Genomic DNA, 27,222 nt, shown 5'->3' with positions numbered 1-27,222 from the left:
ACAAAATGGCACCTGCCTGCCTACCATTTTCAGTCTGTCTGACTGAAGGAAAAAGAAATTTAATAGTTTTTATAGTCCCTTTAAAATGTAGTATAAGCCGAGTTTTTAAGCATCAAAAATGTGCTGAAAAAGTCACCCTCGGCTTATACTCGAGTATATGGATTTGAAGATGATTCCTTCATGGCTTAATGCAAGGAAGCGCATATGTCGCAAATATGATGGGAGCGGACACCATTCATGCAATGGCGTCATTCATGGATGGTTTCATTCATGGAAGTGCACACAGCACAAATACGATGGGAGCGCACACATCACGGCTTCATTCGATGTGAGCGCACACTGCACAGATGCGATTGATGGCTTTTCCATGGCTGCATAAGGCCCCTGTGAACCTGCACAAACTGTAAGTCTACCCTGATGCACTCTCACAAGTAGAAGCTTTGCTGTCAGTTGTGCTGGGAGACATGCTGCATTGCGATGGGAGCGCACACAGCAGGATGGAAAGTACTTGATACTTAGTACGGCAGCTTCCTTAGCCTTCCCAAACTTGCCTGACAGTTAAAAAAAAAACTTAGCAGTAGCTGCTGCATTTCCCACCCTAGGCTTATACTCAAGTCAATAAGTTTTTCCAGTTTTCTTAGGTAAAATTAGGTACCTCGGCTTATATTCGGATTGGCTTATACTCGAGTATATACGGTATGCATACAAATATTCTTTGTCTTATTTCACTGTAAATTTTAGAGGGGGCAGCCTGCCACATGTTCAGGCCTGGATTTGTGGAGAGGCCACAAAGGCCCGGGTCTAGGGCGGCAGAAACCTGGGGGCGGCATGCAGCCCCGCCACACAAAATCTAAAAAGTTTTGTACCCATACGGAGCAATGGGGGGACTTCTCCCCACTGCTCCGTATCCAAGTTTGGGCCACTGCAAATGCGCGCGCAAGGCGCCCCGCCCCCCCCGTTCGCGGGGGGGGGGGGTGCGACCAGGGCCCTGCTCATGTTGTACATACATGATAGCTGCAGCATTTTGTAAAACTGGGTAGAAGGTGAGTTGAGGTTGTGATTTCATATTCGTTAAGCATTGAGCAATCAGCTTATACAACTGTGTCCAGGAATTATATCTGGCTTGAGAGGCATGGTACCTGCATTAGCAGAGATCTGTTGTAGTAAATGAATGAAAATCCATGTAATCTCCCCACATGTACACACACACTTGTCACCTGCAGCTAGTTATTATCTGCCTTCACTACCTTGCTTGTGAGTTTCCAGCACTTCTGTAAAGGATCCCCTGGGGGACACCAAGTAGCATTAAGGAGGTGCACATGCGCATACCAGCCTGTGGCCCTAAAAATCATAGCAGCAGTGTTTTGAGGCATGTGTTGTGTGCTATTTGCTGTTCTCAACATATCTGGCTCCTTGGCTGTTATACAGCTGCCAAGCTCTGAGTGCTAGAGGGGAGGGTAGGATAATGAGATGAAATGTTAGCACTCTTCATCTTTGGGTTTAGAAAAAGACTGTCATGCTGGAGAATCGGATTCAAAGGATTTTCCTCTAAGGCTACCTCAATTTTTAATGAATTTGGTGAGCACAAGTCCAAAACAGATGCAGGTACCCTGAAGCCAGTAACAATTTTATAACGGCCATTAAAGAGACCAAAATGTACCATATAGTGCAAATACTGTAATTACATTTATAGGGTATATAGGTTCATTTAGCACCTGCAAATAAAATATTCTTGGCAGCAACATTTTATCTATGAAAAATCTTCAGTCTATAGGTTGGGTTCTCCACTATGCCATCTATAGATTTATAAATGGCATTTGATCCCAGTGTATTATTATGGTGTGATAAAACCATTGTGTTATAAACAGCTTATCTGATATAGGCTATGCAAATGTGAGTGCTGCAGCCAATGCTGCCTGCATTTTGTACACAGATTAAGGAAAGCAGATCCACTTTCATGCTGTCACTGCTGTAGCTCCATTGGCCTTTGCCTGTGTGGAACTAGATGGAGCAGATATCTGTGTGAATATGCATACTTTCACATTTCTGTGAATCATATTCTTCCACTTTGCATCCTCTTCTGTCACTTTGCTGACATGGAGCTTGCAGGAGAATGCACATTGTAGTGGTTCCAGTTTCCTAGCTTCAACTGTGCATGCTTAGGGGTGTATTTATTAGCATTGGAGACAAACAGCACCAGTGCCCATAGCAACCAGTCAGATCTTTGCTTTTATTTACTAACTTGTAGGTGACTGTTCAAATCTTATTGCTGCTTGCTTGCTATGGGCAACATCCCTGGTGATGTTTGTCTCCGGGGTAATACATACTCCTCTGGTGTCGGAAACTGCAAAAAGGTTCAGATGGCACGTGTCAACTCCATTGTGCAACATGTGCATTTATATGGCAGGTTCATACACAGTGACACTTTTCCATGTTACAGACATTGCAGGGAGGTAGCTTGGAGGGGGGTCAAAGGAAGCTGGTGATGGGGGCTGAGGGTTTAGTTTTCCTGTAAACATTACATAAATCCATTAGGATTGCTCTGCCACCAATATGGAGTTATGCATGTTAGGTGCCATTGAGTATAATTTACTGTTTTATTACAGAGGGAAACAAACTTTTAATCAAAATGGACTCAGTTGGCGATGGCCTTCCCTTAATTCAGAGTTTTCTGGATAATGGGTTTCTGATACAAGGCATCATGTACCCGTAGGGATCTATAATTCTGTGTTTAACCCAGTACTTTGTACAGCGATCCAAAAGTACTGTTAAACTGTGAAAAATGACCAGCTGGTATTTATCAAATTGTCAAATTGTAGAGCAGCCTAAATGTCACAGAAGCTTTATGGTTATGTTCTACAGACGCATGTGAATGTTAATGCAGGCAGACAGAAAATGGTATTTATCTTGTGTGTATGTTAATAACAATGTTTTAGTTTGTCAACGCTTTCAGTTCTCCAATCTATGAAGTTAGGGAAAGTTACAGCTACAGACATGCAATAATGTCCCAATAAAATAACAACAAATGAGCATACAAATCTAGTGATTTCACCAATATTTATGGGCACACGCTGTGGCAATACATAAACTACATAATAAGGCAGCCAGTCATCTGCCTAAGATCTCATCCTTTAGCATGACTAAAGGTGGCCATACACGCACCGATATTATCGTACGAAACCTCGTTTCGTACGATAATCGGTGCGTGTATGGCATGTCGGCGAGTCGACCGATATCGCAGGAAGCTGCCGATATCGGACGACTCGCCGATCGGACAAGTTTGAAAATTTTGATCGGGCGCCATAGAAGGCGCCTGACCAAAATTCTCCCTTCAGAGCTGAATCGGCAGAAGGAGGTAGAAATCCTATTGTTTCTACCTCCTTACCTGCCGATTCAGCCCTGAATGGTGTGTGGCGGATCTTACGATGTTTCATGCGACCGATGGTCGTACGAAACATCGTCGGATCGCCACGTGTATGGCCACCTTTAGTTTCTTGACTGGCCAAGAGCAGTAATTGGCTACAAAAAAGTAAACATGTTGTACAGGTTTATATACTGATATAGCAACAACACATTTCTGCAGTGCTTTTACAGAGATTATTCATCATTCACTGCCCCAGAGGAGCTTGCAATCTAAGGTCCCTATTGCATTCACTATGTTCAATTTAGTCAGAAGCTAATTAAGCTGCCTGTATGTTTTTGGAGTGTGGAAGGAATCTGAAGGGAACCCATGCAGACATGGGAAGAATAAAAGCTCCTTGCAGATACTGCCCTGGCTGGGATTGAATTCAGGACCCCAGCACTGCAAGGCTGCTCAGTGAGGCACTGTGCTACAAAGCTGTGAGACTCATTCCTTAGACCTAGAGCTATACATATTGTCGCCAAACCTGAATCCAATAAAGACAGCTTTTTATTTTAAAGCCCAGAATTAAGCTGCACCCTTCTTTGTTGTGCTTAATGTAATTCAACCTATAGCAGAGTGCCCGATATTATCATTTTATGTGTGTTTGAATGGCCCTTTAACCAAGAACTGTTTTTGAAAATAAAATACAATTTTTTAACCTACGTTTTAATACGTTTGAAAGTTTTCTGTGGTTTTCAAAGTTATTTGTAAATGTTTTTGCTAGTACAAGCAGTATCTGTCTGCCTGTTTGCATTCTCTATACTCCTGGCTCTGTTTCATGAAACAATGTTGCATTGTCGCCAGCTGATTAACTCACTGATAAAAAAAGCCCCAGAGGAGACCTATATTTTGCTACATTGTTTTAGAACGCAGACCTAGAAAAAGGAAGCCACTGAAAATCTGGCCTATGTGGGTGTGTATTGTGTAACCTACATTTTTTTCACTTCTTTCTGTTTTATCTAAAAGAATGTTTAAAAACATTGTAAAAAAAATTCAAATGCCACAGGACTAGTAATATAGACAAAGGCTCATTTACAAATGATGGGGCAGGATCAAAGGGCAAAAAAACAGGAGCATTTTTATAAAAGGAGGTATTTTTATAAAAATACCCTGTCTCCACCATGAGTGCCACAGATGCAGTTCCTTGCACTTTAAAATTGCAGGCAGAAAGTATACGGCTGTCTTGCGTCTGCCTTCTAGCGTGAGGTACAAAGCACATATATGCCAAGAAAGCAAGTGCGCAGTGAGGAGCACTAAGTGGTAGTGATGTGTGGGTTGACCCCCAACCTGCTGGACCCATGGATTTACCCTTAGTTCAGGCAGGTTAAGGTTGAAATTTGGGCAACCATTGCAGGTTTAGGTTGGGCACGGGACAAAATGGGGATGTACATTCTTCCTTTGCTCCTGAAGTTTTCCTGCATTGTAACCTAAGGCGTGTGCAGAAATAGCGCCCAGAGCGTAAAGATGTGGGTAGGGGTTGGGTGAGGGTCCTACAGTGGCAACATTTTGCTGGTAAGGGTCAGTTGCAGTTTAAGGTTTTGTGGGTTAGGGTCAGGTGCGGGTCAAGTTTTTCCTGACCCTCACATCACTACTAAGTAGCTCAGTTTTGTATGTGTACCATGATACATTTTTAGTTGCAGACTGGAGAAAATGCAGGCTAGAACATTGTAATTTAAAAAAAACACAAAAAAAATACAGAATAATGAATGAATGTCAAGTTAAAAGTTGCTTAAAATAGCTCTGTCTTTAACATATAAAAATTTAACGTGAAGATTCTGCCTCATTTGCAGTCAGGTATTCCACTGTAATGACCCCACTGATTGACACTAGACACTTTACATGCTTCTGCTTATGTATCTTGTGCGAGATAAAAGGGCAGACTTTCTGGCTGATGCTAAAGCGGTGCACGTACCGATGCTGGTTTAAGTGAGCCTGTGTCAGCTCTTTCCAGGCCGAGACAAGCCAGTTTGTCTTCTTATTTCTCGGCATCAGAATTGAGTTCAACAGAGCAATGACTCACCAGCCTGGACTTTTCTAGACACAGTCATAAGAAATTGTTCTAAATTTATATGTGTAAACGCAGATTAGATGCACTTAAAGTGATACTGACACCAAAAAAACTGCTCTTCAAAATATTTATGTATATTAGATGTTCCCTATAGGTCATGTTTATTGTTTTTGGCTGATAGGGCTGCTTTTGCAGTTGTAACTTAAAGTTTCTAAACCTGACTGTTTTGCCAACCTGACTGTTCCTTCTCAACCTGTCAGAGTTTCTAATGCTAATAGACTACTGTTGCACAAATATGGCAGCCCCCTCATTAGGGTTGCTACCTGTCTGGTTTTGACCCAGACAGCCTGGTTTTTGGGAGAGCTGTCCAAGTAAAAACTGCCTACCCAGATTCCCCATTTTGGAAAACAGGGCAGGACTATCTGAGATTGAAGTGGCGATTGGTTAATTGCTGATCGCCACCCCTGCAATGTCACATTCCTTCCCATGTTATATAACTGCCCAGTGATGTCACACCCTGCCCCCCTGCCCACAGATAGCGGACGCTAAATGTGGCAACCTACCCCTCATAGAGTAATTTAAAAGCATTGGGCAAATACTTTTAAGGCAAAATAATAAATAGCATTCAAAGACATTGCTATGATAAACATAAAAAAGGTTTAATTTCTGGTGTCATTATTAGTGATAATCAAATCTGTCCCATTTCACTTTGCTGGAAAATTTGCAAAATCCACATCTTTTTTGACGCACACAACTTTTTTTACACAACCACGGCTTACTTGGCGCAAACATGACTTTTTGGATGCGACCGCAACTTTTTTTAATGCGACCGCAACTTTTTTTCTTAGTTGGTGGCAAATTTTCACAGCAGTTTTGCAATAAAAATTACCTAATGGAGACATGCAGAAATTGTCAGCAAATCCATGCCTGGAGAAAAAAATCACTTATAACTAGTCAGTATCTCTTTAACTTCCAGCTTTATGATTGGCACATAAACTTTGAAGCTTTTTAGCTTGAAATCCTACTTTAAACTAGGCACATCTGTGCAAATGTAGCAGCACATCAGGCACTCAATATGCTCTATAGCAGTGTTTATAAAGTTACGAGCCCAGGCCAACTTGCAAATATAGTGAGACTCCTTGTTTCCCATATGTGACAGCACCTACTGGCACTGGTGGGAAAATGCAAAACAATCCTTGGGTTTAATTAATGTTTAAACAATTTTTAAGTAGACATAAGGTATGGAGATCCGTATTACCAAAGACCCCAGGTCCACAGCATTCTGAATTCTAGGTCCCATACCTAGAATTCTTTTGTTCCTATCCTAACAGGTGAAATATTAGTAAATATGTGTGTATTTGTAAAAATGAGAGTCTTGGATTTTTGCATATTGCTGTAATCTTTTCAGTGTTGTTTAAAGGGGTTGTTCACCTTCACAAAAAAGCCTTCCATTCAGTTGTAAATTAATTTATATTTCAAATGTATTGAAATTATGCATTCAAAGCATTACAGCATTCTGTGCATGTGGGTAATTTCTGCCTTCATTTGCATATTTATTTTCCCATTGGCTATTCTGTGTTAAGCCTTTCTACAGTGGTGCTGCTAATAATCATTGGTGGTCAGAGTGGCTTAGGAAGGAGGGTCACATTTCCAGACTGAAATTCATTGTGCCACAGTTTCTGCCTACCTAACCTTCCCATAATAGAAAACCTTTAACTGCAGCTTGGAGTGCACCTTTTCTTCTAAATGCAGAAGTCAGCCGGATGGTGCTGCATTTAGAAAATCGTGCAATTCAAGCTGCAGTCAAAAGTTTTTTATTACGGGCAGGTTAGGCCGGCAGAAACTGTGGCACAATGAGCTTAGAAAACTACCTGATCGAGGCAGTTATGCAGGCAAATACATAATCATTGGTGGTCTGAGTGGCTGCAGGGAAACTTTGAGACTGCCAAGCCTGCCTGCAATAGAAATCTTTTGACCTCAGTTGGGATTGCATAGTTATTCTAACTGCATTGTGTCAGAGTTTGACCGCATAACCTGCCTATAACAAAAGTTTTTGACTGCAGCTCGTGTTATTTTTTAAAGGCAACTCTGAGTAATGTGTTGCTGCATTTAGAAGACTGTGCAATCCAAGCTGCAGTCAAAAGTTTTTTTGTTACAGGCAGGTTAGGCGGGCAGATACAAACACAATGCAGTTAGAATAACTGTGCAATCCGAACTGAGGATTCACAATCTATTTCAGGCAGGATTGTCAGTCTCACATTTTTTCTGCAGCCACTCGGACCACCAATGATTATCTGCTGAGTCGCAAGATATGGGGGCAGTGCCCAAATGTAAAGTGGAGGGGGTGTGGCCAAGAACTTTAGTCAATCAGAAGAAAGTAAGGGCAAAGAATAGAGTAATGTTAACACATATCATGTGACCTACCCAATCGGACCAACTTATGCTCCTCCCTTTCAGATCCATTTAGAGAAGCTAGACACTGAAAGATGTCATTTAGGATAAAGTATAGGTTGGGTTCTTAAGGTCCTAATAGTGCAATTTCTAATGAGATCATAGTCAAACAGGTATAAATGAAGTGCAGAGCCATATAGTGAAACTTGCAGAAAGGTGACCAACCCCTTTAAAATATATGGAGCTACATGACTACCTATTTTGGTGGGATAAATACGTGGCAGTAAAAAGATTTATCCTAGTTTTCAAGGGACTTACAACGGCATTAAAGAATCCTGACTTCCAGTGATTTTGTGATCTCAGAGCACATTATGTAAACAAAGCAATGTAGGGGATATATGGGTAGGTGGCCTGAGCCTACTTAATTCTAATAAGCAGGGTAGCACCCTTATTCCCTACTTTGGATTTGGAAGTCTGATGCCAATTGTACTTACTTCTTACTCAAAATTTAACCTGAAAGGCACTTTTTAATCTTTCATAGAGCTACACAATGCTGGTAAGCATGGTTAGCAGGTCTGGGCAAATTATTTGCTTGAACTATTGTATTATACATCTATGATGCCCATAAGGTGCTTTGATGAGCTTAACAAACATGCTACATATTGTAGCACATCTTAAAAAAGAGGAATGAAAAGCATCTGGGAGTTTATTCCATCTATAACATGTTGAAGGTGGAACATTGCAATCTGCAAAACGAAGAAACATTTTTAAAGGGAATTGTACAGCAATCCCTGAATGCAGTTCAAAAAGTACCTTTCCTTCACCATGTGAGTTTTTTTGGCAAATTTTTTTGCACAGTATTATGTTTTTAAAGAGTAAATGGTAAATGTCTGAGGGATGCATTCCATCCTAGCTTGTATATAACATTGACAGACTGGCATACAGTAGGCCTTCTTTAGGTAACCCATGAACCCAAAGACTGTCCTAAGGTTTTGCCTTAGGAATGTGATATTGTCTAGAGATTTTTCCAACTTGACTGCCACATTTCATAAGCTGCTGAATTGCTATAGCAGCAGGCTCTGTTCCAGCATATTTCACTTCCGCCTTGCTTATCCAGTAAATATTTTTTATACATATTTGCTGGCATTTAAAAATAATAATGTAATTTTGTGCTCTATATGTATATACTGGAAAACAAACCTAATACAGGTAAAGGATCCTTCGTATGGAAACCCTTTATCCAGAAAACTCCAAATTTCAGGAAGGCTCCTTCCATAGATTCCATTTTAATAAAATAATTTGCATTTCTAAAAAGTATTTCCTTTTTCTCTGTAACAATAAAATAGTACTTTGAACTTGATCCCAACTAAGATATAATTAATCATTGAAGGCTAAACCCTACTGGGTTTATTTAACATTTACATGATTTTTTAGAAAACTTAACAAACGGAGACCCTGGAGACCCAGAGAAAACAACCCCGCCCTCGACAGTCTAACCTCATAGTTTAAATCTCCCATCCCCTCTACCAGTTTAGTTGCAGTCTCTGCACTCTCTCCAGCTCATTAATATCCTTCTTAAGGACTGGAGCCCAAAACTGCACTGCATACTCAAGGTGAGGCCTTACCAAATTTATGTTTCATTCCTTGAGTTAATGCCCTTTTTTATACAAGACAGCACTTTATTTGCTTTAGTTGCCACAAAATGACATTGCCTGGAATTAGACAAGTTACTGTACCTACGAAAATCCCCAGATTCTTCTCAATTAAGGGTACCCCCAACACACTACCATTTAGTGAGTAACTCACATTAAATTATTTCTACCAAAGTGCATAACTTTGCACTTTTCAACATTGCTGCTCAGTTTTGTTTTGGCACCCTGCAAGTTTCCGGTGGTGGCATAAAGCCACTTCTGGTAACTTTAAGAACTGAATTACGATTTTTCAATTAAAATTTTCGGCTCTTCTAGTGCAGAGAGCTCTCTCCCATTGCGGGAAGCCTAGCAATGGCGGGGGCTGTATTTTTTTTAAAAAGTCTTTTGTTTTTCCCAACCAGAATGCAGGCCCTATTAGCCCACTCCTCTGGTGGGGGAACCAATTAGTGCACTTTAAGGTAGATGTGCTCCAAAGGAGCATGTGTAAAGTTTATTACTGCATAAATACATGTCAACTACAGTACCATATACTTGGGTTTGTATTCTCCCCTAATTGAATCCTGAATATTGATCACACAGACTTTCTTCTTTGAAAATAGCCTTTGGAAATTCTATTTTTCCCTTGTTTATTTAGGGGACCTGTGACTCACACACACAAAGCTGTATAATAAAAGTAATTTGCAAATAAGCTTAAAACCTAAATTCATATTTTTGTAAACATCTATACCTGCTATAAATGTATTAAGTTGTCTCAGCTGTCAATCATATATTACATTCCCTGCCTCAATGCCTCAGGCATAAAGGAATGGCAGTCAATTACTTTTACTTTCCATTCAGCTCTTAGATGGCTTTGTGTCCACAAAATTGCACTTGCCTGTTGCTGTGATTGTGAATTCCGAGACTGAAACAAAATGTAAATAAATTACATAGTATAAGAAAAGTTTATTTACTTAACATGATATAAAAGGTCCTTTTTAAGAAGCACTAATGCTCATATAGAAATATTCTTAGTGCACTAAGTAGACTCAAACACAAAAGACTGAAAAAAAAACTCAACTGTGCTTCCACTACCCTCAGTGTACAGAAGAGGATGTGAATGTCATACAGTTAATGTGTGATATATCACCCATTTATGTTTTTAACTTCACACCAGCCCTTCATCAAGCCTTTCGGCGTGGTATCGAAAATGTCACTTAGTCTGTGGCAAGAAAAAACATTTTGTCTTCACTAATTCAGAGTGCTGCTTGCATTCTTTTCTGCTCCCTCTTCCTTCCTTAATATTCCTCATCCCTTTTCATTGCCCATTTATTTCCTGTTTATTTTTTTGTGTATTATAATAAAGATATTCTTTGAAGAAAAAGGTAAGTCAGATTATAAATGGCATTGTCCCTAACACCACTTCAGCTAACACATGGCATGGCACATAGTGATCTTAGTTTTGTTTGCCTCGGATCACCTATGAACAGTTCTTGTGCTCACATTGCTTCTGAAGACAGTTTGGAACTTAGCAGTGAATGTTGCCCAGATACCTTTGTCCATGCGATGTACCTAAATTCTGTGTCATAAATGTCATTTTCTCACATATATGCCATTACTTTTTTTTCCCACTGACACCTAGATGGTTTTGCCTCAGATTAAGTAGCAGAAGAAGGAGGGGCAAATAGCCCAAAATGACCCTACTGTCTGAAACCACTAGTGCAAGCTCTTGCAGGCATATCCTGTTTGGAATTTTGAATTTTAAAGCAACACCTGACTTAACAACTTTACAGCAGCAGAAAAAGTAATATCTCAGTAAACATGAGGCAGATGCAATTGTATTGGCAGTTTAACTTGATATGCTAAAAGTATACTTCAATTATTTTTTTTTTGTAGATAAAAGTTTTGTTTTGCTTTAGTATGTGTAACATCTTCTGGTATTAAATTCACTATCATATATCTTTCTGTCTAGGGCTAAATAAACCTGGCTGCTTTGTACACTGTTTGGACATCAGGCCTCTAAGCTTTCTGCTCTATCAGTAAACTTCTTCAATGCCTGCAGTAGTTCAGTTGCTAAGGTGAAATGGACTGGGACAACTCGGCTGCAATGCAAGTGGGAATGCGTGTGGTGAGAGGTATAGACTGGAAATGGTCTAACCAGGACAATGGTGAAGGCAGCATGGGCACTGTGGTAGAGATCGGACGTCAGGGAAGCCCTACCACACCTGACAAAACAGTAGTTGTTCAATGGGATCATGGCACCAGGACTAATTATCGGACTGGCTTCCAAGGAGCTTATGACCTTCTGCTGTATGACAATGCTCAGACAGGTAATGGCATAGACATTTTCAACATAAGTACAGCAAATTAACATTTTAGATCCTAGAATCTTTGTTCAGACTAAAATGACAATTCTTGTTTTTATAAATCTTGTTTTTAGTTAAAAACCTATATTCTATATACAGTTAGTAAACGTAGATGAAAAAGTTCCCATCATACTGCCTTGGGGTCTTACTCTATCACCATTAGTTCAAGCTAACAGTAGTAGTAATAACTTTTAAGATGTGCATGCAATCAATTTTTTATCATTTTTTATCAATCAAAATGTTATCACTTATTTGAAATTCAACTGCTTCAAACGAAGACAGCTTGTTGAAGACTTTACTACATATACAGCTATGGGACCTATTATCCAGAATATTCTGGACCTAAGGTTTTTCTGGATAAGGGGTCTTTCTATAATTTGGATCTTCATAGTTGGTCTACTATAAATAGTAAATAAAGCTAATAGGATTTTTTTGCTTCAATAAGGATTAATTATATATTTGCTGGGGTTAAGTACAATACACTGTTATTATTATTACAGAGAAAAAGGAAATCAATTTTAGAAATATGAATTATTTATGGATGGTTCATTTGGGACATGGTCATCCCATAATTTGAAGCTTTCTAGATAACAGGTTTTTGGATACTGAATCCCATACCTGTAATAGAAAATGCTCACCACATGACATCTCTTAAAGTTCTGTGAATGGTCTCTTTTGGATAGAGTTTTACCTACAACAGAGGGTCAACAGCTTTCAGTGCCCACTCGTAGACTGTACAGTACAAAGCGATTGGTAACCTAGCTAGCTAAAGACTGGCTGTCATCAGACTGCTGGTCATCATTTTTACACTACTGCCTAAGGAAAATCTCGCCTAAAAATATATATTTTTGTGACTATTATAACAAGTCACCTTGAAGAGGCATGTTTATAAGAAAGTGTTTGTTTTTCTCACTTTCCAGCTTACTATTATTACATTGTTTTAAGACACAGAACACGCAGAGCAAAAATGGAAATATAAAAACAGTACTTCTTTCAATTGTAATTATATTTACAAATTATTTTAAAACCGTGAAAAATATTTAATAACTGTTCATTGGAAATTATTTTTTTTTTCATTATGCAACATTTTACTTAAGGGTTTACATTCCCTTTAAGCTTTCATTCCATTTTCCATCTCTCAGCATTTGAAGGTGGAGATGTACAAAAACAATTGATCTATTCATATGTGAATAGAGGAACTTAAGGGATCAATAACATACCCCAATTTCAAGCCACTTGAATATGTAATAGTCCCAGAAGGAGAATAATGATGATAATTTGTAATCTGTCTCCTAATAAACATACACTGCTGCTTTGTGTTGGGTATGCTTGTGGTTTTAGGTAGATGCTAGGGGTTATTTACTGTACATAACATCTTTTGTTTTTGTCTGGTTTTGGAATATCCTTTTTTTCAGCTTTCATTCCATATCCCAGCTAGAAGATGAGAACCTTAAAGCAACATTTTCAGATGAGAACCTGGGCACAGTACATAATATGTAACTGATTCCCAGCAGAGCATGGTTTAGGGGCTGCATCAATGAGTGGATGTGGTCCCCAAACCGACAGAAAAATCAAACCTGACCAGAGGTCGGTCAGGCAGGCCCATCGTTCGTGCCCATACACGGGCAGATAAGCTGCCGAATCAGTCTAAAGGACCAATATCAGCAGCTAGAATCGGCCCATGTGTGACCAGCTTAAGGATATGGACAAATCCTAATCGTACAAAAATTGCTGGTATTTGGCCATATCCTTGATTCGTGCATATTTAATTAAAATAAAACAGATTTTCACTTTTTTAAGAGGAATAGGATTTACCATTAAATAAATGTTGTATGCTAAGCTAAATAGGTGACTGGACACTTTTTGAACAGCTGTTTAGTAAATGTCTGCCTGTAGGCTGAGTGTACGCAATATGTGCCATCTAGTGGCTACAATTAATAGGATGAAATCATGACTCCCAATATTAAGACTTTTAATGAGTAATATTATTACAATCTATATAACAATCTGTGTATCTATACCATATACAGCCATAAAATAAAATTTGCAAACAGTATTAATGTGGAAATGGAGCAAGGATTATGTTGTACATATTTGTGTATGCACCGTAAGTATAAAATAGATTGGTGTGTATATTTATCCCTTAATATTCCCTTATCATAAATCCCCACCCCCTTCTATATCAGCAGCTCCCTCACTTTATCACCACTTTGTAGCAGATTTAACCCCTATAACAGTACCTCATCTTCCCCTTTCTATTAATAGAATGAATTACTTAAAGGATCCCATTTCCCAGTTTGCATTGTTTGTTTTTCTGTGTACGCCCACAGATGCCCTTGCAAGACCTTTCCCATGGCAGAGATGGGCCTGGCTCAATAAAAATGAAAATGGGTGAAAAAAATGCCTTCTGCCCATACACCCAGGTCCCTACCTAATAAAAAGGAGAAGATCTTAAGCCACTGGGGTATTGGATTTAAAATGCAGTCAGAGAAGTATATTCTAACCAGTGGTATCACCCCAAGGTAGTAACACACAAAAAGGCTGGGCAGAGATGGACTCTTCCAGCCTTTTTCTATCTGAATAATATTAGTGTTACCACAAGTAACATGATGACAACTTTAATGCCTTCCATTGGAAAATTGCCTTAACTGTTCAGACAAAACAATATATAGCATAAGGTAACAACACAAAAACACCAATAGCTTTCCTACTTCTCAAGTTATTAGTTAATTATCAAGCATCTGGCCAAAAATAATAAAGTTGAAGGCCAAGGCTGTAAAGCAACCAAGTACATCCAGCATTTTGTATGGAAAGGCATACCTACGCAAGTTATCTGTTTTTATGATCTCTTTTTCACGAAGCAGAACACTTTACAAAAACATCCATGACTTTTACACAATGTTTATTCATAGTTCTTTTACATAACATTTTAGAAAACAGAAGGTCAGCGTAGTATATTAGTTCAGAGTCTATTGAATTTGCATAGCCAGAGATGTATAGGCTTTGCTAACTTGTGCACCAGTTATGTTATCCCTTATGTTATGTTATCCCTTAGGTGTCCGCCATCCCAACATCATCTGTGACTGCTGCAAGAAGCATGGAATCCGTGGCATGCGCTGGAAGTGCAAAGTCTGTTTCGACTATGATCTGTGCACACAGTGCTATATGAATAACAAGCACGATTTGTCCCATATCTTCGAGAGATATGAGACCGCCGATTCCCGACCGTAAGTACCAGACCAAGGGTACATTTGTTTGGAAAGGAATTGTCTCACCAGGCATTGGCCAACCTGCATTTTGCTAGTTAAAGGAAAACTATACCCCCAAACAATGTAGGTCTCTATACAAATATATTGCATAAACAAGCTCATCTAAATTAAACCTTTTTCATAAAAATATACTTTTTTAGTAGTGTGTGCTATTGGGTACTAAATAGAAAATTGCCATCTTAAGAAATAAGGGCATAGGATTCACAGTGCACACAAACAAGCCAAGGCACACATACATGTTAGACCACATCAGCCAATGAATGGACAGAGTTCTGTCTTTTGCTTCCACACTACTTCCTTTTACAGTTAGAGCAGCATTATTCCTGTCAGGTGACTAAATGGTGGCTCAAAGGAAAGGATGCAAAGGGGCAATATTTACCGATATATATATATATATATTTCAGTTTGCCTAGATTCTTTAATAGGTCATTTAACATAATATAATCTATGGGGCACATTTACTAATCCACGAACGTCCAAATGCGTTTATTCGTAATGATCGGTATTTTGCGTTTTTTTCGTAAATTGTCGCAACTTTTTCGTAGCCGTTACGACTTTTTCGCAAATTGTCGCAACTTTTTCGTAGCGTTACGACTTGCGCGAATTTTCGCGACTTTTTCGTAGCCATCGCGCCGAGTACGAAAGTTTCGGCTTCATTCAAGCTTCATTATCGTGACTTTCCTTGGGCCAGGTTAGAGCTGCAGAGTGCCATTATGTCCTATGGGAGGCTTCCAAAATCATGCAAAGTCTGAAAGTTTTGCCTGCCGTTTACGAGCGCTCAATATGAAGACTTTTCGCGCAACGAAAAAATCGTAACGGCGACGAAAAAATCGCAAATAATACGAAAAAGTCGCAAAATGTTCGTTTCCAATTTTTCCCATTCGGATTCGTGGATTAGTAAATCAGCCCCTATCTGTTGGTTAAGTATTTATTCTGGGGGTATAGTCTAATTCTGATAATATATATTTAACACTTAAAGTCAGCCAGTGTTTATTTCTATCAATCTTATTTGTCTTAATTCTGTTAGTGATTTCTTGGTTCCATGTGCTGAAGCCTCTGTTTTCCTGTCCATGTGATGTAGATCCGTATCACAGTTTATTTTTTGTTGTTGTTGTTGCCAATAAATCACAAGGTGTGCCTTTGAATAGTCATTTCTAGAGACTTGCACAATCCTCAGGCTCAGTGCTTGCAGCATTTGCACTCCATATCCCCTAACTTTTTGAAGAGAAACTGTAGTCACCCAAACATGTTGTTCATTGAAAGAGTCATGATAAAACATGTAAATAAACTTGATCCCAGAAATTAACGCACGTCTAGATTGTGGCCACCAATGTATCTGTGTAACTTGTGATGTCTGCTCTTTACTGTATTATACTGAGCACAGATACTGCCAGTGCCAAAAATAGAGGAAAATGCAATGCCTTGAGACACTATAGTGTTACAAAGACAGTATATGTGGGGAAATGTCTAACTGGTAATTTCACAAGTGTATTTAACTGTACAATATTGTGTTTGTACCAAGCACTAATGAGCAGGGTGCGTTTTACATCCAGTTTTGGTCAGTGTTTATGATAATAGTAATCAAAGGGATTGCAAGCATACAAAATAGAGGGGACTGATCAATGCACATTTTCTGGTGCCCTCTTTCACTTGTTATTTAGTATCTATGCAAATGCATATACTTTAAAAAACACTGGTTTCACTTACAAAGCTATGATTATAAAATTGACAAGCCACTATACTACATCAAGGTAAACCCCTTTGGTGGTTTAAACTATTAAAGGAGACATATTGGATTAATGGGAAAAACCCTAATTTTGTAGGCAATTATGAATAATATACGGTGCTGGTTTAAACATTAACCCTATCTGTAACAATGGCCCCTTTATTGGAGCTCCCTATAGATCCTCTCACTTCTCTGTCCAGTGTGAAATGTAGAGTGGGCGTGTCCTAACGGTCCCTGCCAGAAGCACAGTAGGAGGGGGAGAGCCAATCACAGCCCTGCACTCACTCAAGCAAAGACAGGCTTCAGTTCCCTATCAGGTCAGCCTAGCTGCTGATTGGTTCCTATCCTACAGTGCAGGGTACTGAGAGCTGCCGTCTCCCCAGCTCATCCAGAGAATTCAGCCAGCAGGAAGTGGGACAGATGGGCGGGGCTAGTGGGGTTTTTGTGGAATTTCTCAATAAATCAATCTGAAACACAACTTTTTAAAGCACAATCCTTCTATATCTAGAGGAGTATAATTCCCTGGTACATTCTTAATTTTTATAGGATATGTCTCCTTAAAATTTTTTGTAGCCACCTCCCAGCATTGTAGCATTTCTTGGGATAAGTGTCTCCTAACCAAGGGACTAGCCTCACAGGCAGTGCCACCACAAGAAACTTTGGGGGCCTGTACAAGTTTTTTACATGGGGCCCCCATGAACACAGGACCACAGTATCAACATTTTGCCACGCCCCCTTGTTTGTGCAATATAAACAGTTGATATTTAAACCATACACTCCTTCCTGCCCCTGCTGTGCACTGTCATATACCTCAAAGAATTTAAAGATTAAGCACTTTTATATCCTCATATAATCTTAGTGATTTCTAATATTTTGAAAAAATATAAAAGCTACTACCCTGTATGGGATAAAGCTGAGAAATTATATTATGTTCTGCACAGATGACTCTGGGGATAGCCAATCTGCTGTTCTTGGTGCTCGCAGCTGACTAATTCTGTTCATTAATATGCTCTTGGCTTTGGTATGCATGTGCCTCAGGCCTTTCATTATAGGATCATAAAAGCCAAGCCAAAATAAAAGCAGTGATCTAAATCCACATCCAATTATAATTTGATACTGTGGGCTGAGTACAGCACTCAGTTACTGTATGATGAGGATTAAATATTTCTCTGTGGGACTGATAAAAATATTCTTACCTTTTATTCTTATAAACTTTAAGTGCTTAAGTAACATTGACACTTTCAGGGAAAGTGTGTGAAGGTGGCCATACACAGGCCAATAAAAGCTGCCAACTACAAAACCCTGGTATCCTCTGATTCATCCACAAGTGGGCCTGCCGGACTTATTTTTGGTTAAAAGTCATCATCCAGATATCAGTCAGAGGTGTGAAAAACCTTCATAGACACCACTGTACGAGATCAGCCTGATTTGGCCCTGTGCATGGGTAGCCATATTGGGCTGACATGCCAAATAATCAGAGCTGGCAGTTTGCGTTATCTCTATATTGTATAATGCTACAAGCTATCTTCTTTCCTCCATTGAAGCTGGTAGTTGGTGCTGTGAAAACATTTAACCTTAGCCACCTATCTTTGATTTTTTTCTACTTGTAGTAGATTTATAAAAAACTAATGGCAAATTGGTCTATAGCAATAACTGCACTGGCTCACTTTAACCCTGTATAGTAGCAAGCTTATACAGTATCGTACTAGGCACCAAGGGGCCACCAGGGAACCTGATATTAAGGGCAAATTGGCTCTTCTTGATAAGAAAAAACCCTGGGATCCCCAGGTTTAAGAGATTCATTGTTTGACTGTAACTGATAAAACAGTTTGCTAGATTGCCAGTTCTTTGAAATCTTTGGCAAATATTTTCTACAAAAAGAAACATTCAGGGCTAATTCTATGGGGCAGCTTTCCTCTCCTGCATATATTATCTCTTGCCCATTCACACTGTACAAAATCTTATTGAGACTTCCCCCCTGCCAGCCCTTTATAATTAACAGGCTCTGTGGATTCTATTGCTTATCTTTGGCAATAAATTTGGCTTCTGTCTTTCCCTGACTCGCAGGTTAGTTTAGTTCTACACTATTTCCTCTCTTTCTTACTGCTGCAAATAACTGAAACACAAGAAAAACCTGGAAAAGAGTTAATGCTCTGTACTCCACAACATTCCCACTAAGGCCAGGGTCCACTGGGATTCCACTACCCAACAACACAGGGAACTAAACCATTTATGCACTTGGTATGAGTCAGGTGACCTTGGGTCTTCCTATGCCTATTAAAAAATGGTAAATCCATACTGGTGGCAAAAAAATCCTATTGGTTTTATTTAATTTTAGAGTAAGATTGCACTGGTATACTGTCAGCCTGCGGATAAGCACAAGCCGGCAATACGCCCGTAGAAAAAATGTTCTTGTGTTACGTGCACCTGGAAGCATTGAATCCACCCGGGTGCGTGTACTGCAATTTTGAAAAATCTGCACCTTAGTATTTACAGATGTTTTGGTGCAAAAATGGAATTGTTCAGAAGCACTCTTCTATTTGCAGGCACAGAAGGATCTTCTATGAGCTTTCCTTTACTCAGCGGCATATATAAAATATGTCACGTGCCTCTCCAAGAGCACTAGCTCTTTTGGCAGATTTATAGTTGTCTGCTGTAAATCTCAGAAGCCGCATCTGCGCTGTATATTCTCATCAGGTGGTCAAAGAAAGCACAGAAGTATAAATCATCTGGAACTGCACCTAAAAGTGTACAGTCACCCTACAGGCACAATGAAAGGCAGAAATCAGCAGATAAAAAGATCCTTTCTAAAGATGGCCATACATGTTCAGATTTTATTCTTCTTTTCACGAACATTTGGATATGTCAAAAATTAATATTCAGATATTAGAAATTGTAGGATAAAATCCTAAAAATCGGAGGATGTGCTGAAAATAAAATAATTGGCAGACAACAGTCGAACGAAAGTGACATCTCAGAATTGCATTGTAGGTCCCCAAGGATATTGTCTGATACACAATACATACATACATTTTATCATTATCACACCAAAATTTTCTAAACTGTCTGATCAATTAAATGACCAAGCACCATGGTATTAAAAAATTATTGGGACAATAATTCGGAGCCCACACACTGTCCAAAAATCCGTTATATTGGTGCGTGTATGGCCAGCTAATGTGAACAGAATATGTCTGTCTCTGACTTGGGCAAAGTTGTATTCATGAGGGTTGGGAAGTGGGAGGCACATAGATGCACCTGTCATTCAGACACAAATATTAAGGAGTATCAGTGCATGCTGTAGTTTGCACCTTGACACATTTTTTTTTTTCTTTTTTTATCCATTGTGGGGTACAGAGTACATGTAGACTGGGGGAAGAAATGCTGCCTGCATGTACACTAAGGGGCACTGTTCATCAAGTATGTACTTTGAAATGTATTAATTTGCTTACCACTAGAGGGGGCCAATACCTTTTAAATATTATAAGATTTCACTTTCTACTTGTCATGTACTGTTGCAGTATGTTACATTCATCTTCTGTTTTTAAGGCAATCGCATTGGTATTTAGAATCACTTGGCAAAACATAATTTGAGAGGAGACTGCTGCAAAACATATATGGCTAGTTTCATGTGAATAATTAGTAGTCTCATATAGTGCCTCTTGAAATTATGTATCATGGTTGATGATTGTGGATAAAGGTAAAGTTAAGCAGGATAGCATTACCAGCAAGTAACTCAACTGATCCTTTCTGATGGGCCTAGACTGGTAATGGGGCAGTTGACATTGTTTTTTTTGTTTCAACTCTGATGTTTAAAATGAGCTCTGTTATTGTAGAGTACATTATACAATATTGAAATTCTATAAAAAGTTAAAAGGTCCAGCTTCTAATGCACATACAAGAGAATGTTTAGATTTACTAGAGCTAATTTACCAGCATTTCAAAGTAAAAAACCTTGTACACTTATTTGCCTGCTAGGAAAGCCCCTGTACCCATTGGAGCTGTGGTACCTGTGGCACAGACTATACCGCACATGTATAAGTCGCTAATAGGAAATGAGGGATGGCTGAAGTCCGGTGTCTAAGGCAGCACCAGACTTATAAACAGCCCTGACTGCCCTAAGAGACTACCATATTTTGAAATATAACTCACACCATACCCAATTTGTAGCAGACATACTACCTTTATATAGAAATACATACAGTATATATATGTCCTTTATTTCCTTTGTTAAATCTTTGCAGCCTTTTGTTTGTTTATAAGAATTTGTATTACTGGTTGGACTAATAAGTGTTAATAAAATCGGTGTTAAAGATTCAGAGGCTGTGAATGTACAACCAGAGAGTTGTAACAGGTTAACCAACCTTGCTGTGTTCTTGATTATTTACCTTCCTGAAGGAAGGCAATTTATATTGCAGGCATAGACTTCCTGGAATATTGACCAGTTTGCAGATTTTAGGGATTGAAATCAGCTGTTCTGCCACAAAAATCTTGTAAATCATTGTTAGCTGACACCTTCAATCCATGCAGTACTGGTGGGACCAGCAATAAACTTCACACCATGCCATGATATTTTACATATTATATTTGTGTGAATGCAGGATGGTATGGTACAACATAATAATGGGTTTATTTCTGGTTGCCTCTTCTCTTTCTGCCTACTTCTGTATCATATCCAGGGTCATCTTAGCAAAATCTGGGGACTAAGTCAAAGTGGCCATGCCAGGCCCAAATATACATATATTTGACAATGTTTTCAGAGAAAGCTTCTACTTGGATTTAAAGGAGAGGGAAAGGCTAATAAAGAGTTATTCTCAAGCTGCAGGCTTACCTTCAGTTGTCTCAATAGTGCCCTTAAGTCTCCCCATATTTCTCCCGTTCAGATGATCAGAAGCCAAACAGGAAGAAAAAATGCTGAGCTGTGTAAAGAAAGTTCCCATAATGCCTTGCTCCTTCACAGACACCGAGACCAAACTGAACATGCTCAGTTAGTAAGACTGTGAGGAAGCTTCCTGCAGATTGGCTCAGATCCACATTCCTGGGGGGGGGGGGGTAGAGTTCTTAGCATTATTGAGGGAGGGGGGAGCAGGACAGAGGAATTCAGTGCAGCGTTTCTGTGAGTGCTTATGGCTGTATTTACATAGACCTTTCTGATAAAGCTTACTTAGTTTTTGCCTTTCCTTCTCCTTTAAATGTAAAGTTATAGTGATTTTTCTGCCTCTTATTACATACAAGATTGTGAAATTTACTTTCCATAGTATTTAGACAAAGGAGCTTTTTTCTCTGGCTGTCTCCACAGGAACACTTAAGTGCTGAGAGCCTTGATATTCATTGTATCACCTTTTAAAGGCTAGATAACAGCGGCCCTACCATATCTCATAGCAGATTTTATATCTGATAATCACCTTTGCGAATTTTAATGGGGATTTGAGTAATGACACACATCTTTCTATTTTGTTTTTTTTTCCTTTTTTAATGATTAGCAATAAAGGTTAAGTTTTATCATTTCAGTTTAATGGACTACTTGATCTACCTGATAATAATTGGGTTAATGGTGCAGTAATTTGAAGTCTTGATCAGGACCACCTGTGTGGTGTTTCCTCTTCTGTCTTTTATTTCCATAGTATTTCACTGAATGTTTACAATTTCCAGACCAAAGTGGCCTGCCTAATGCTTCACATCGGGCATTTTATAGCTGGTGGCTCATAAAGTCAGGATTGTGAAATTGGGGGACCAGGGGAAGAGGATGAATTTTTATATATAGTGATCTTACTGATATGGCTGGGTGAAATTAAATATTCCTTATATGTTTTGTGCAGCCAAAACCCCTCCATAGCAAGCCCTTCCCACTTTACAAGCCACAAACCCACCTTCCCTTCTCTTGGGGCATCCCTCTGCCACAGGTTCTCTGACTGGAGTAACGCTATACTCCCATGATGATGGCACTACTAACAAATGGGGAGGTAATTAGTGACCTTCGACACTAATTCCTTACTAATCAAGTGGCCTTTGTCCTGTAAGTCCTTAATCCTTATCATGCCCAAACATATAAATAAAAAGCTGCTCACTGGATTTTGTTTTTAGAATAACCTTCTTTGTCTCCCAAGTAATATTACATTTTTGAATACATTTTTTGTGCAGAGTCATACTGAGCACTCGGCAAGGCTTGCCCCGGGTTGTGTTAAAAGGAATCTTCCAAGGTGCAAAAGTGGTGCGTGGTCCTGACTGGGAATGGGGAAACCAAGATGGTATGTACCAACCAGTGCTTAGTACTTATCATTGCAAACCTTTCAAGCAACTAAATAATTACTGTAAAAATACTGTAGTTTACACAGGTGACTTACTGCACCAGCCCAAAAGTGTTGCCAACAGTATCCCCTCATATTTATTTTCTTTATCTCTCTGCTCCTTGTGGCTGGAGAAAAAGCATGTTTCATGTACACTAGGTTTCTGTGATAAGTTATGGTCAGGGTGTGTTGGAAAACATTTACAAAAAGTGAGCTTATCCCTTCAGCCTACCTGCATTTATCTATGCTTCATTTATCTATGTCTGCTGCTGCTGCTGCTGCTGCTTTGGTGATTGGCCTGACTATATAATAAGTCTAGGGCTTCCTTTGCATGTGGTGCCTATTAAATCGGGCAAAGTTGGTTCCATTCAGCTTGCATGCCATTTGCAATCTTTAATAAAGATGAATGGTGAATCGTGCAAGTTTTTTGCAATTTATTTAGTCTGTTTTTAAGACTAAAGGGCAGATTTATCAAAATTTGAGTTTAGAGCTTAACACGTAAAACCTCACCCACATCCTATTCATTCCTATGGGATTTTTAAAATTATATTTATCAATGGGTGAAAGTTAGAACTCACCTTTTGATAAATACACTTCTAAAAATCACATAGGGATGAATAGAATGTTGGTGAGTTTTTATGTATTAAGCGCTAAACTCACATTTTGATAAATGTGCCCCTAAATCTTTAGAGGTTTAAGGGATTATTTACTTATTTACTTATTGTTAAAAAATGTATGCAATCAGTGCCACTTGGCGTGTATAATAAGCCTATAAAATAAAGTATGGTATTTTTCTACCTCTCTACACAACCACTCAAGAAGATATAGTAGCAAAGGGAATTGCAAGAGTGTACCTGTATTTTTAGCAATAGTTGCTGAGTTTTGTTTAGACAAATGACGGATGTGTAATTTTCTCCAGGTGGGGAAGGTAAAGTTGGCCGAGTCGTTGATATCCGTGGATGGGATGTAGAGACTGGCCGCAGTGTGGCTAGTGTAACATGGGCTGATGGAACCACTAATGTGTACAGAGTTGGCCACAAGGGAAAGGTTGATCTTAAGTGCATTACTGATGCTCCGGGAGGTCATTATTACAGGGATCACTTGCCCAAGCTTGGTATGTATGGAGCTGCTCACAGTTTTACATTAACATGTGACATAAACATATATATTCATTTTAATCTGTTCTTTTGCAAATCTTTATTTCAGGTAAACCTGCTGAGTTGCAAAGAAAAGAAAGTTCAGAAAGGCACCCGTTTCAGCATGGAGACAAAGTGAAGTGTCTTTTAGATGTTGAGATATTACGAGAGATGCAAGAAGGACATGGGGGATGGAACCCTAAAATGGCAGAGGTAATGGCCAGAGCGCAACAGAAAGTTGTACTCCACTAAAATATTTGAAATTATTAAGTGGGGGGAACAAAAAGGGTATGACGGCGAATTTCATACAGAAAAAGACAAATAATCCTCATCCATTTCAATATATATTAATTATTAATTATTTTTTTTATTTACATTTTCTTATTTATATACAAGCTGCCCAACTGCTTTAAAGTAATTCCTGACCAGTCCTACACTGGCTATTTCTGGGAGCTGTATGCACAAAATGTCTTGTCCTAAATATATTGTTATCGCTAATTGCAGATGTAACGACCAAGCATAGCTCTGAAAACATCACCTTTTGGTTCCTATTTGTAAATGCAAAACCCACTTCCTATTAAAGTAGCTAAAAGAGGTACTCTAAGATCTCCTCCTTTAAGTATCACTCTAGTAACTAAAGTTTTGCTTAGCAAAATAAATGCAATATTTCAACAAACCATATTCATACAGTATTTTGCATTACAGGTATTGGACCTGTTTTCCAGAAAGTTCCATATTATAGAATGGCCATCTCCCATAGACTCCATTTTAAGGAAATAATTCTAATTTAAAAAATGATTTCCTTTTTTTCCTATAATAATAAAACAATACCTTGTACTTGATCCTAACTAATATATAATTAATCCTTATTGAAGGCAAAACAATCATGTTGGGTTTATTTAATAACTTTTTAGTAGACGTAAGGTATTTCGAAAAGATCCTTTATACAGAAAACCCCAGGTCCCAAGCATTCTGGATAACAGGTCCCATACCTGTATGCCCTAGCCTATACACCGTTAAGGTTAAAAGCCCCTCCTTAAACACCCAAGCCCTAAATCACCACCAGTTTCTTTGTGTCTTAGACTTACACAGGAAGTTAAGCTCCTGTGTAAGTCTAAAGTATTTATTTTTGTCTGTGCAGTTTATAGGTCAGACTGGAACAGTACATAGGATTACAGAGCGAGGTGATGTCAGAGTTCAGTACAACAGTGAGACACGATGGACATTTCATCCCGGGGCTCTAACAAAGGTATGGAACTCAGACTTAGGAAAGGTTTTGTTAAAGCTTTGTTATTTTCGTGTTTGGAAAAATAATTTTATTTAATTTATTTATACAGGCAGGTTAAGACTTCTGGTGATACTGACCTAAATGTGTGAAAGTGATAGAGACTTTAGATTGAAAGCTCCACTGGAGCAGGGACTGATGTGAATGATGTGTAATCTCTGTAATTAAGTCTGCACTATATCAATAAAGTATTAATAAACACAAAACACACTTATTAGATGAAAACAAATATTCTTTAGTATTTGTGACATTTGACAGTTGTAGGGTTTTCTTCAAGTCACTAAAATGATGATTTTAGTGGTACAGATATGACCCTCAAGTTCCTGCCGCAACATGACTCCTATTAGCTTTACTGAAGGCAGTGGGATTTATAGTTCAGCAAAAAAATTAAATATGTCAAAATAAGAGAAATCCTAGTAACTATAATCTGAGAAACTGGCAAAGGAGAGCTTTTGTACGGATTTGGTTACAGTGTCAGAAGAATAAGATCTGCACCACATCTTTTTAATTGGTCTGTTTGTGCTGTCATGGTTGATTACACCTTCATTTCTCACAGCTTATATAAGGGAATGCATGTTAAACGGTATAATTAGCAGTTTGTTTAAAGCCTGGTGACATTATTAACCCTTTGCATTTCAGAGTACCTGGGCTCATTCCCACAAGGGGCCAATTGATGTTGTAATGTACGTAGCCTTGAATATAATAGCATTTGTTTCTTTGGGTTTATGCATTTCTCTTTAATGAAGTAATGTCATGCGAACAATATAATAAGCTTTTGATTTCACTCATAGAGCCTGAAGTTGGTTTTTATTCTCAGATAGCAACCAATGAGCAGGTAGCATTTAGCTGTTTGAAAGCAAACATCTTGGTTGCTATGGGTTACTGCTCCTGGGAAAACGTAGTGCCTATTATTACATAACCCCAATGGGATTTTTAAACCTGTATGGTCAACATCTGGCTGGTTTTTGGCTAGATATTTGTCAGGCAGGCCCATTGGAGGGTGCTACCGACTCGACACAGTTGAAGTCTTTACACAGCTGAAGTCTGCCTACCTTATCCAAATAAAGGATCAACATTGAAGCCCTGGGTTTGTGTATTTGTTTGTTAGAAGAACAAGGGCTTCCAGTTAACCAATACGCTCAGGTACAGACACATGTAGCCGAAATCCGCTGAAAATATGAAGTCTCGCGTTTTTTGGCGGATATCGGCTACATGTGCCTGCACCCGAGCGTATTTTATTCATTCGGGTGCAGGCACAAGGTAGGCTAAATTTACAGTAGCGGGGTGTATTCTCGGCAAGCATTTTTCGGCTTGCCGAGAATATGCCTCTGTGGCATCAGCCTTATACATTGTGGAGCTAATTGGAGCTGAATGTCTTAGACAAGTAATGTGAATCTGGCTGGACTGAGATGCTGTCTATTCTGTAGGAAAAGGGACTAGGAAATAAAAGGTCATGAATGCTTCTTTATTGGATCATTTGACAAGTCATTTTATAAACCATCATTATTAGAATAGATGCCAATCAGCATTTTCTACCCCATTAAAGTAATATTTGTTACAAAAATTCTTGTGACTCTTTGAGTAGAGTTCTAGTTACCAGTTTTATAGATTGATGGCATCAGCATCATTCACAGGGCTTTTCTCTTTGAGTTTGCTTTATGGGATGCCGCTATAAGAGAACACACTGGCCCAGTGTTACTGAATGACTGTACTCTTTGCCAAA

At 38.9% G+C, this 27,222-nt stretch overlaps 1 protein-coding gene across 4 annotated transcripts in view; it reads left to right on the top strand.

The window, feature by feature from the left end:
- Positions 1–27,222, top strand: part of mib2 (mindbomb E3 ubiquitin protein ligase 2) — a 75,252-nt gene that overhangs the window by 16,347 nt on the left and 31,683 nt on the right. For all 4 annotated transcript variants that reach the window (XM_012966027.3, XM_012966025.3, XM_012966028.3 and 1 more), the window contains 6 exon segments: positions 11,403–11,760; positions 14,852–15,023; positions 22,933–23,039; positions 23,998–24,192; positions 24,285–24,427; positions 25,356–25,463. In XM_012966027.3, coding sequence (XP_012821481.1) covers positions 11,514–11,760; positions 14,852–15,023; positions 22,933–23,039; positions 23,998–24,192; positions 24,285–24,427; positions 25,356–25,463 — 972 coding nt within the window. In that variant the 5' untranslated portion in view covers positions 11,403–11,513.

Source organism: Xenopus tropicalis, chromosome 7 (assembly GCF_000004195.4).
Source record: "Xenopus tropicalis strain Nigerian chromosome 7, UCB_Xtro_10.0, whole genome shotgun sequence".
NCBI classification, from domain to species: Eukaryota; Metazoa; Chordata; class Amphibia; order Anura; family Pipidae; genus Xenopus; species Xenopus tropicalis.
This window is presented reverse-complemented; position numbering and strand designations above follow the sequence as displayed.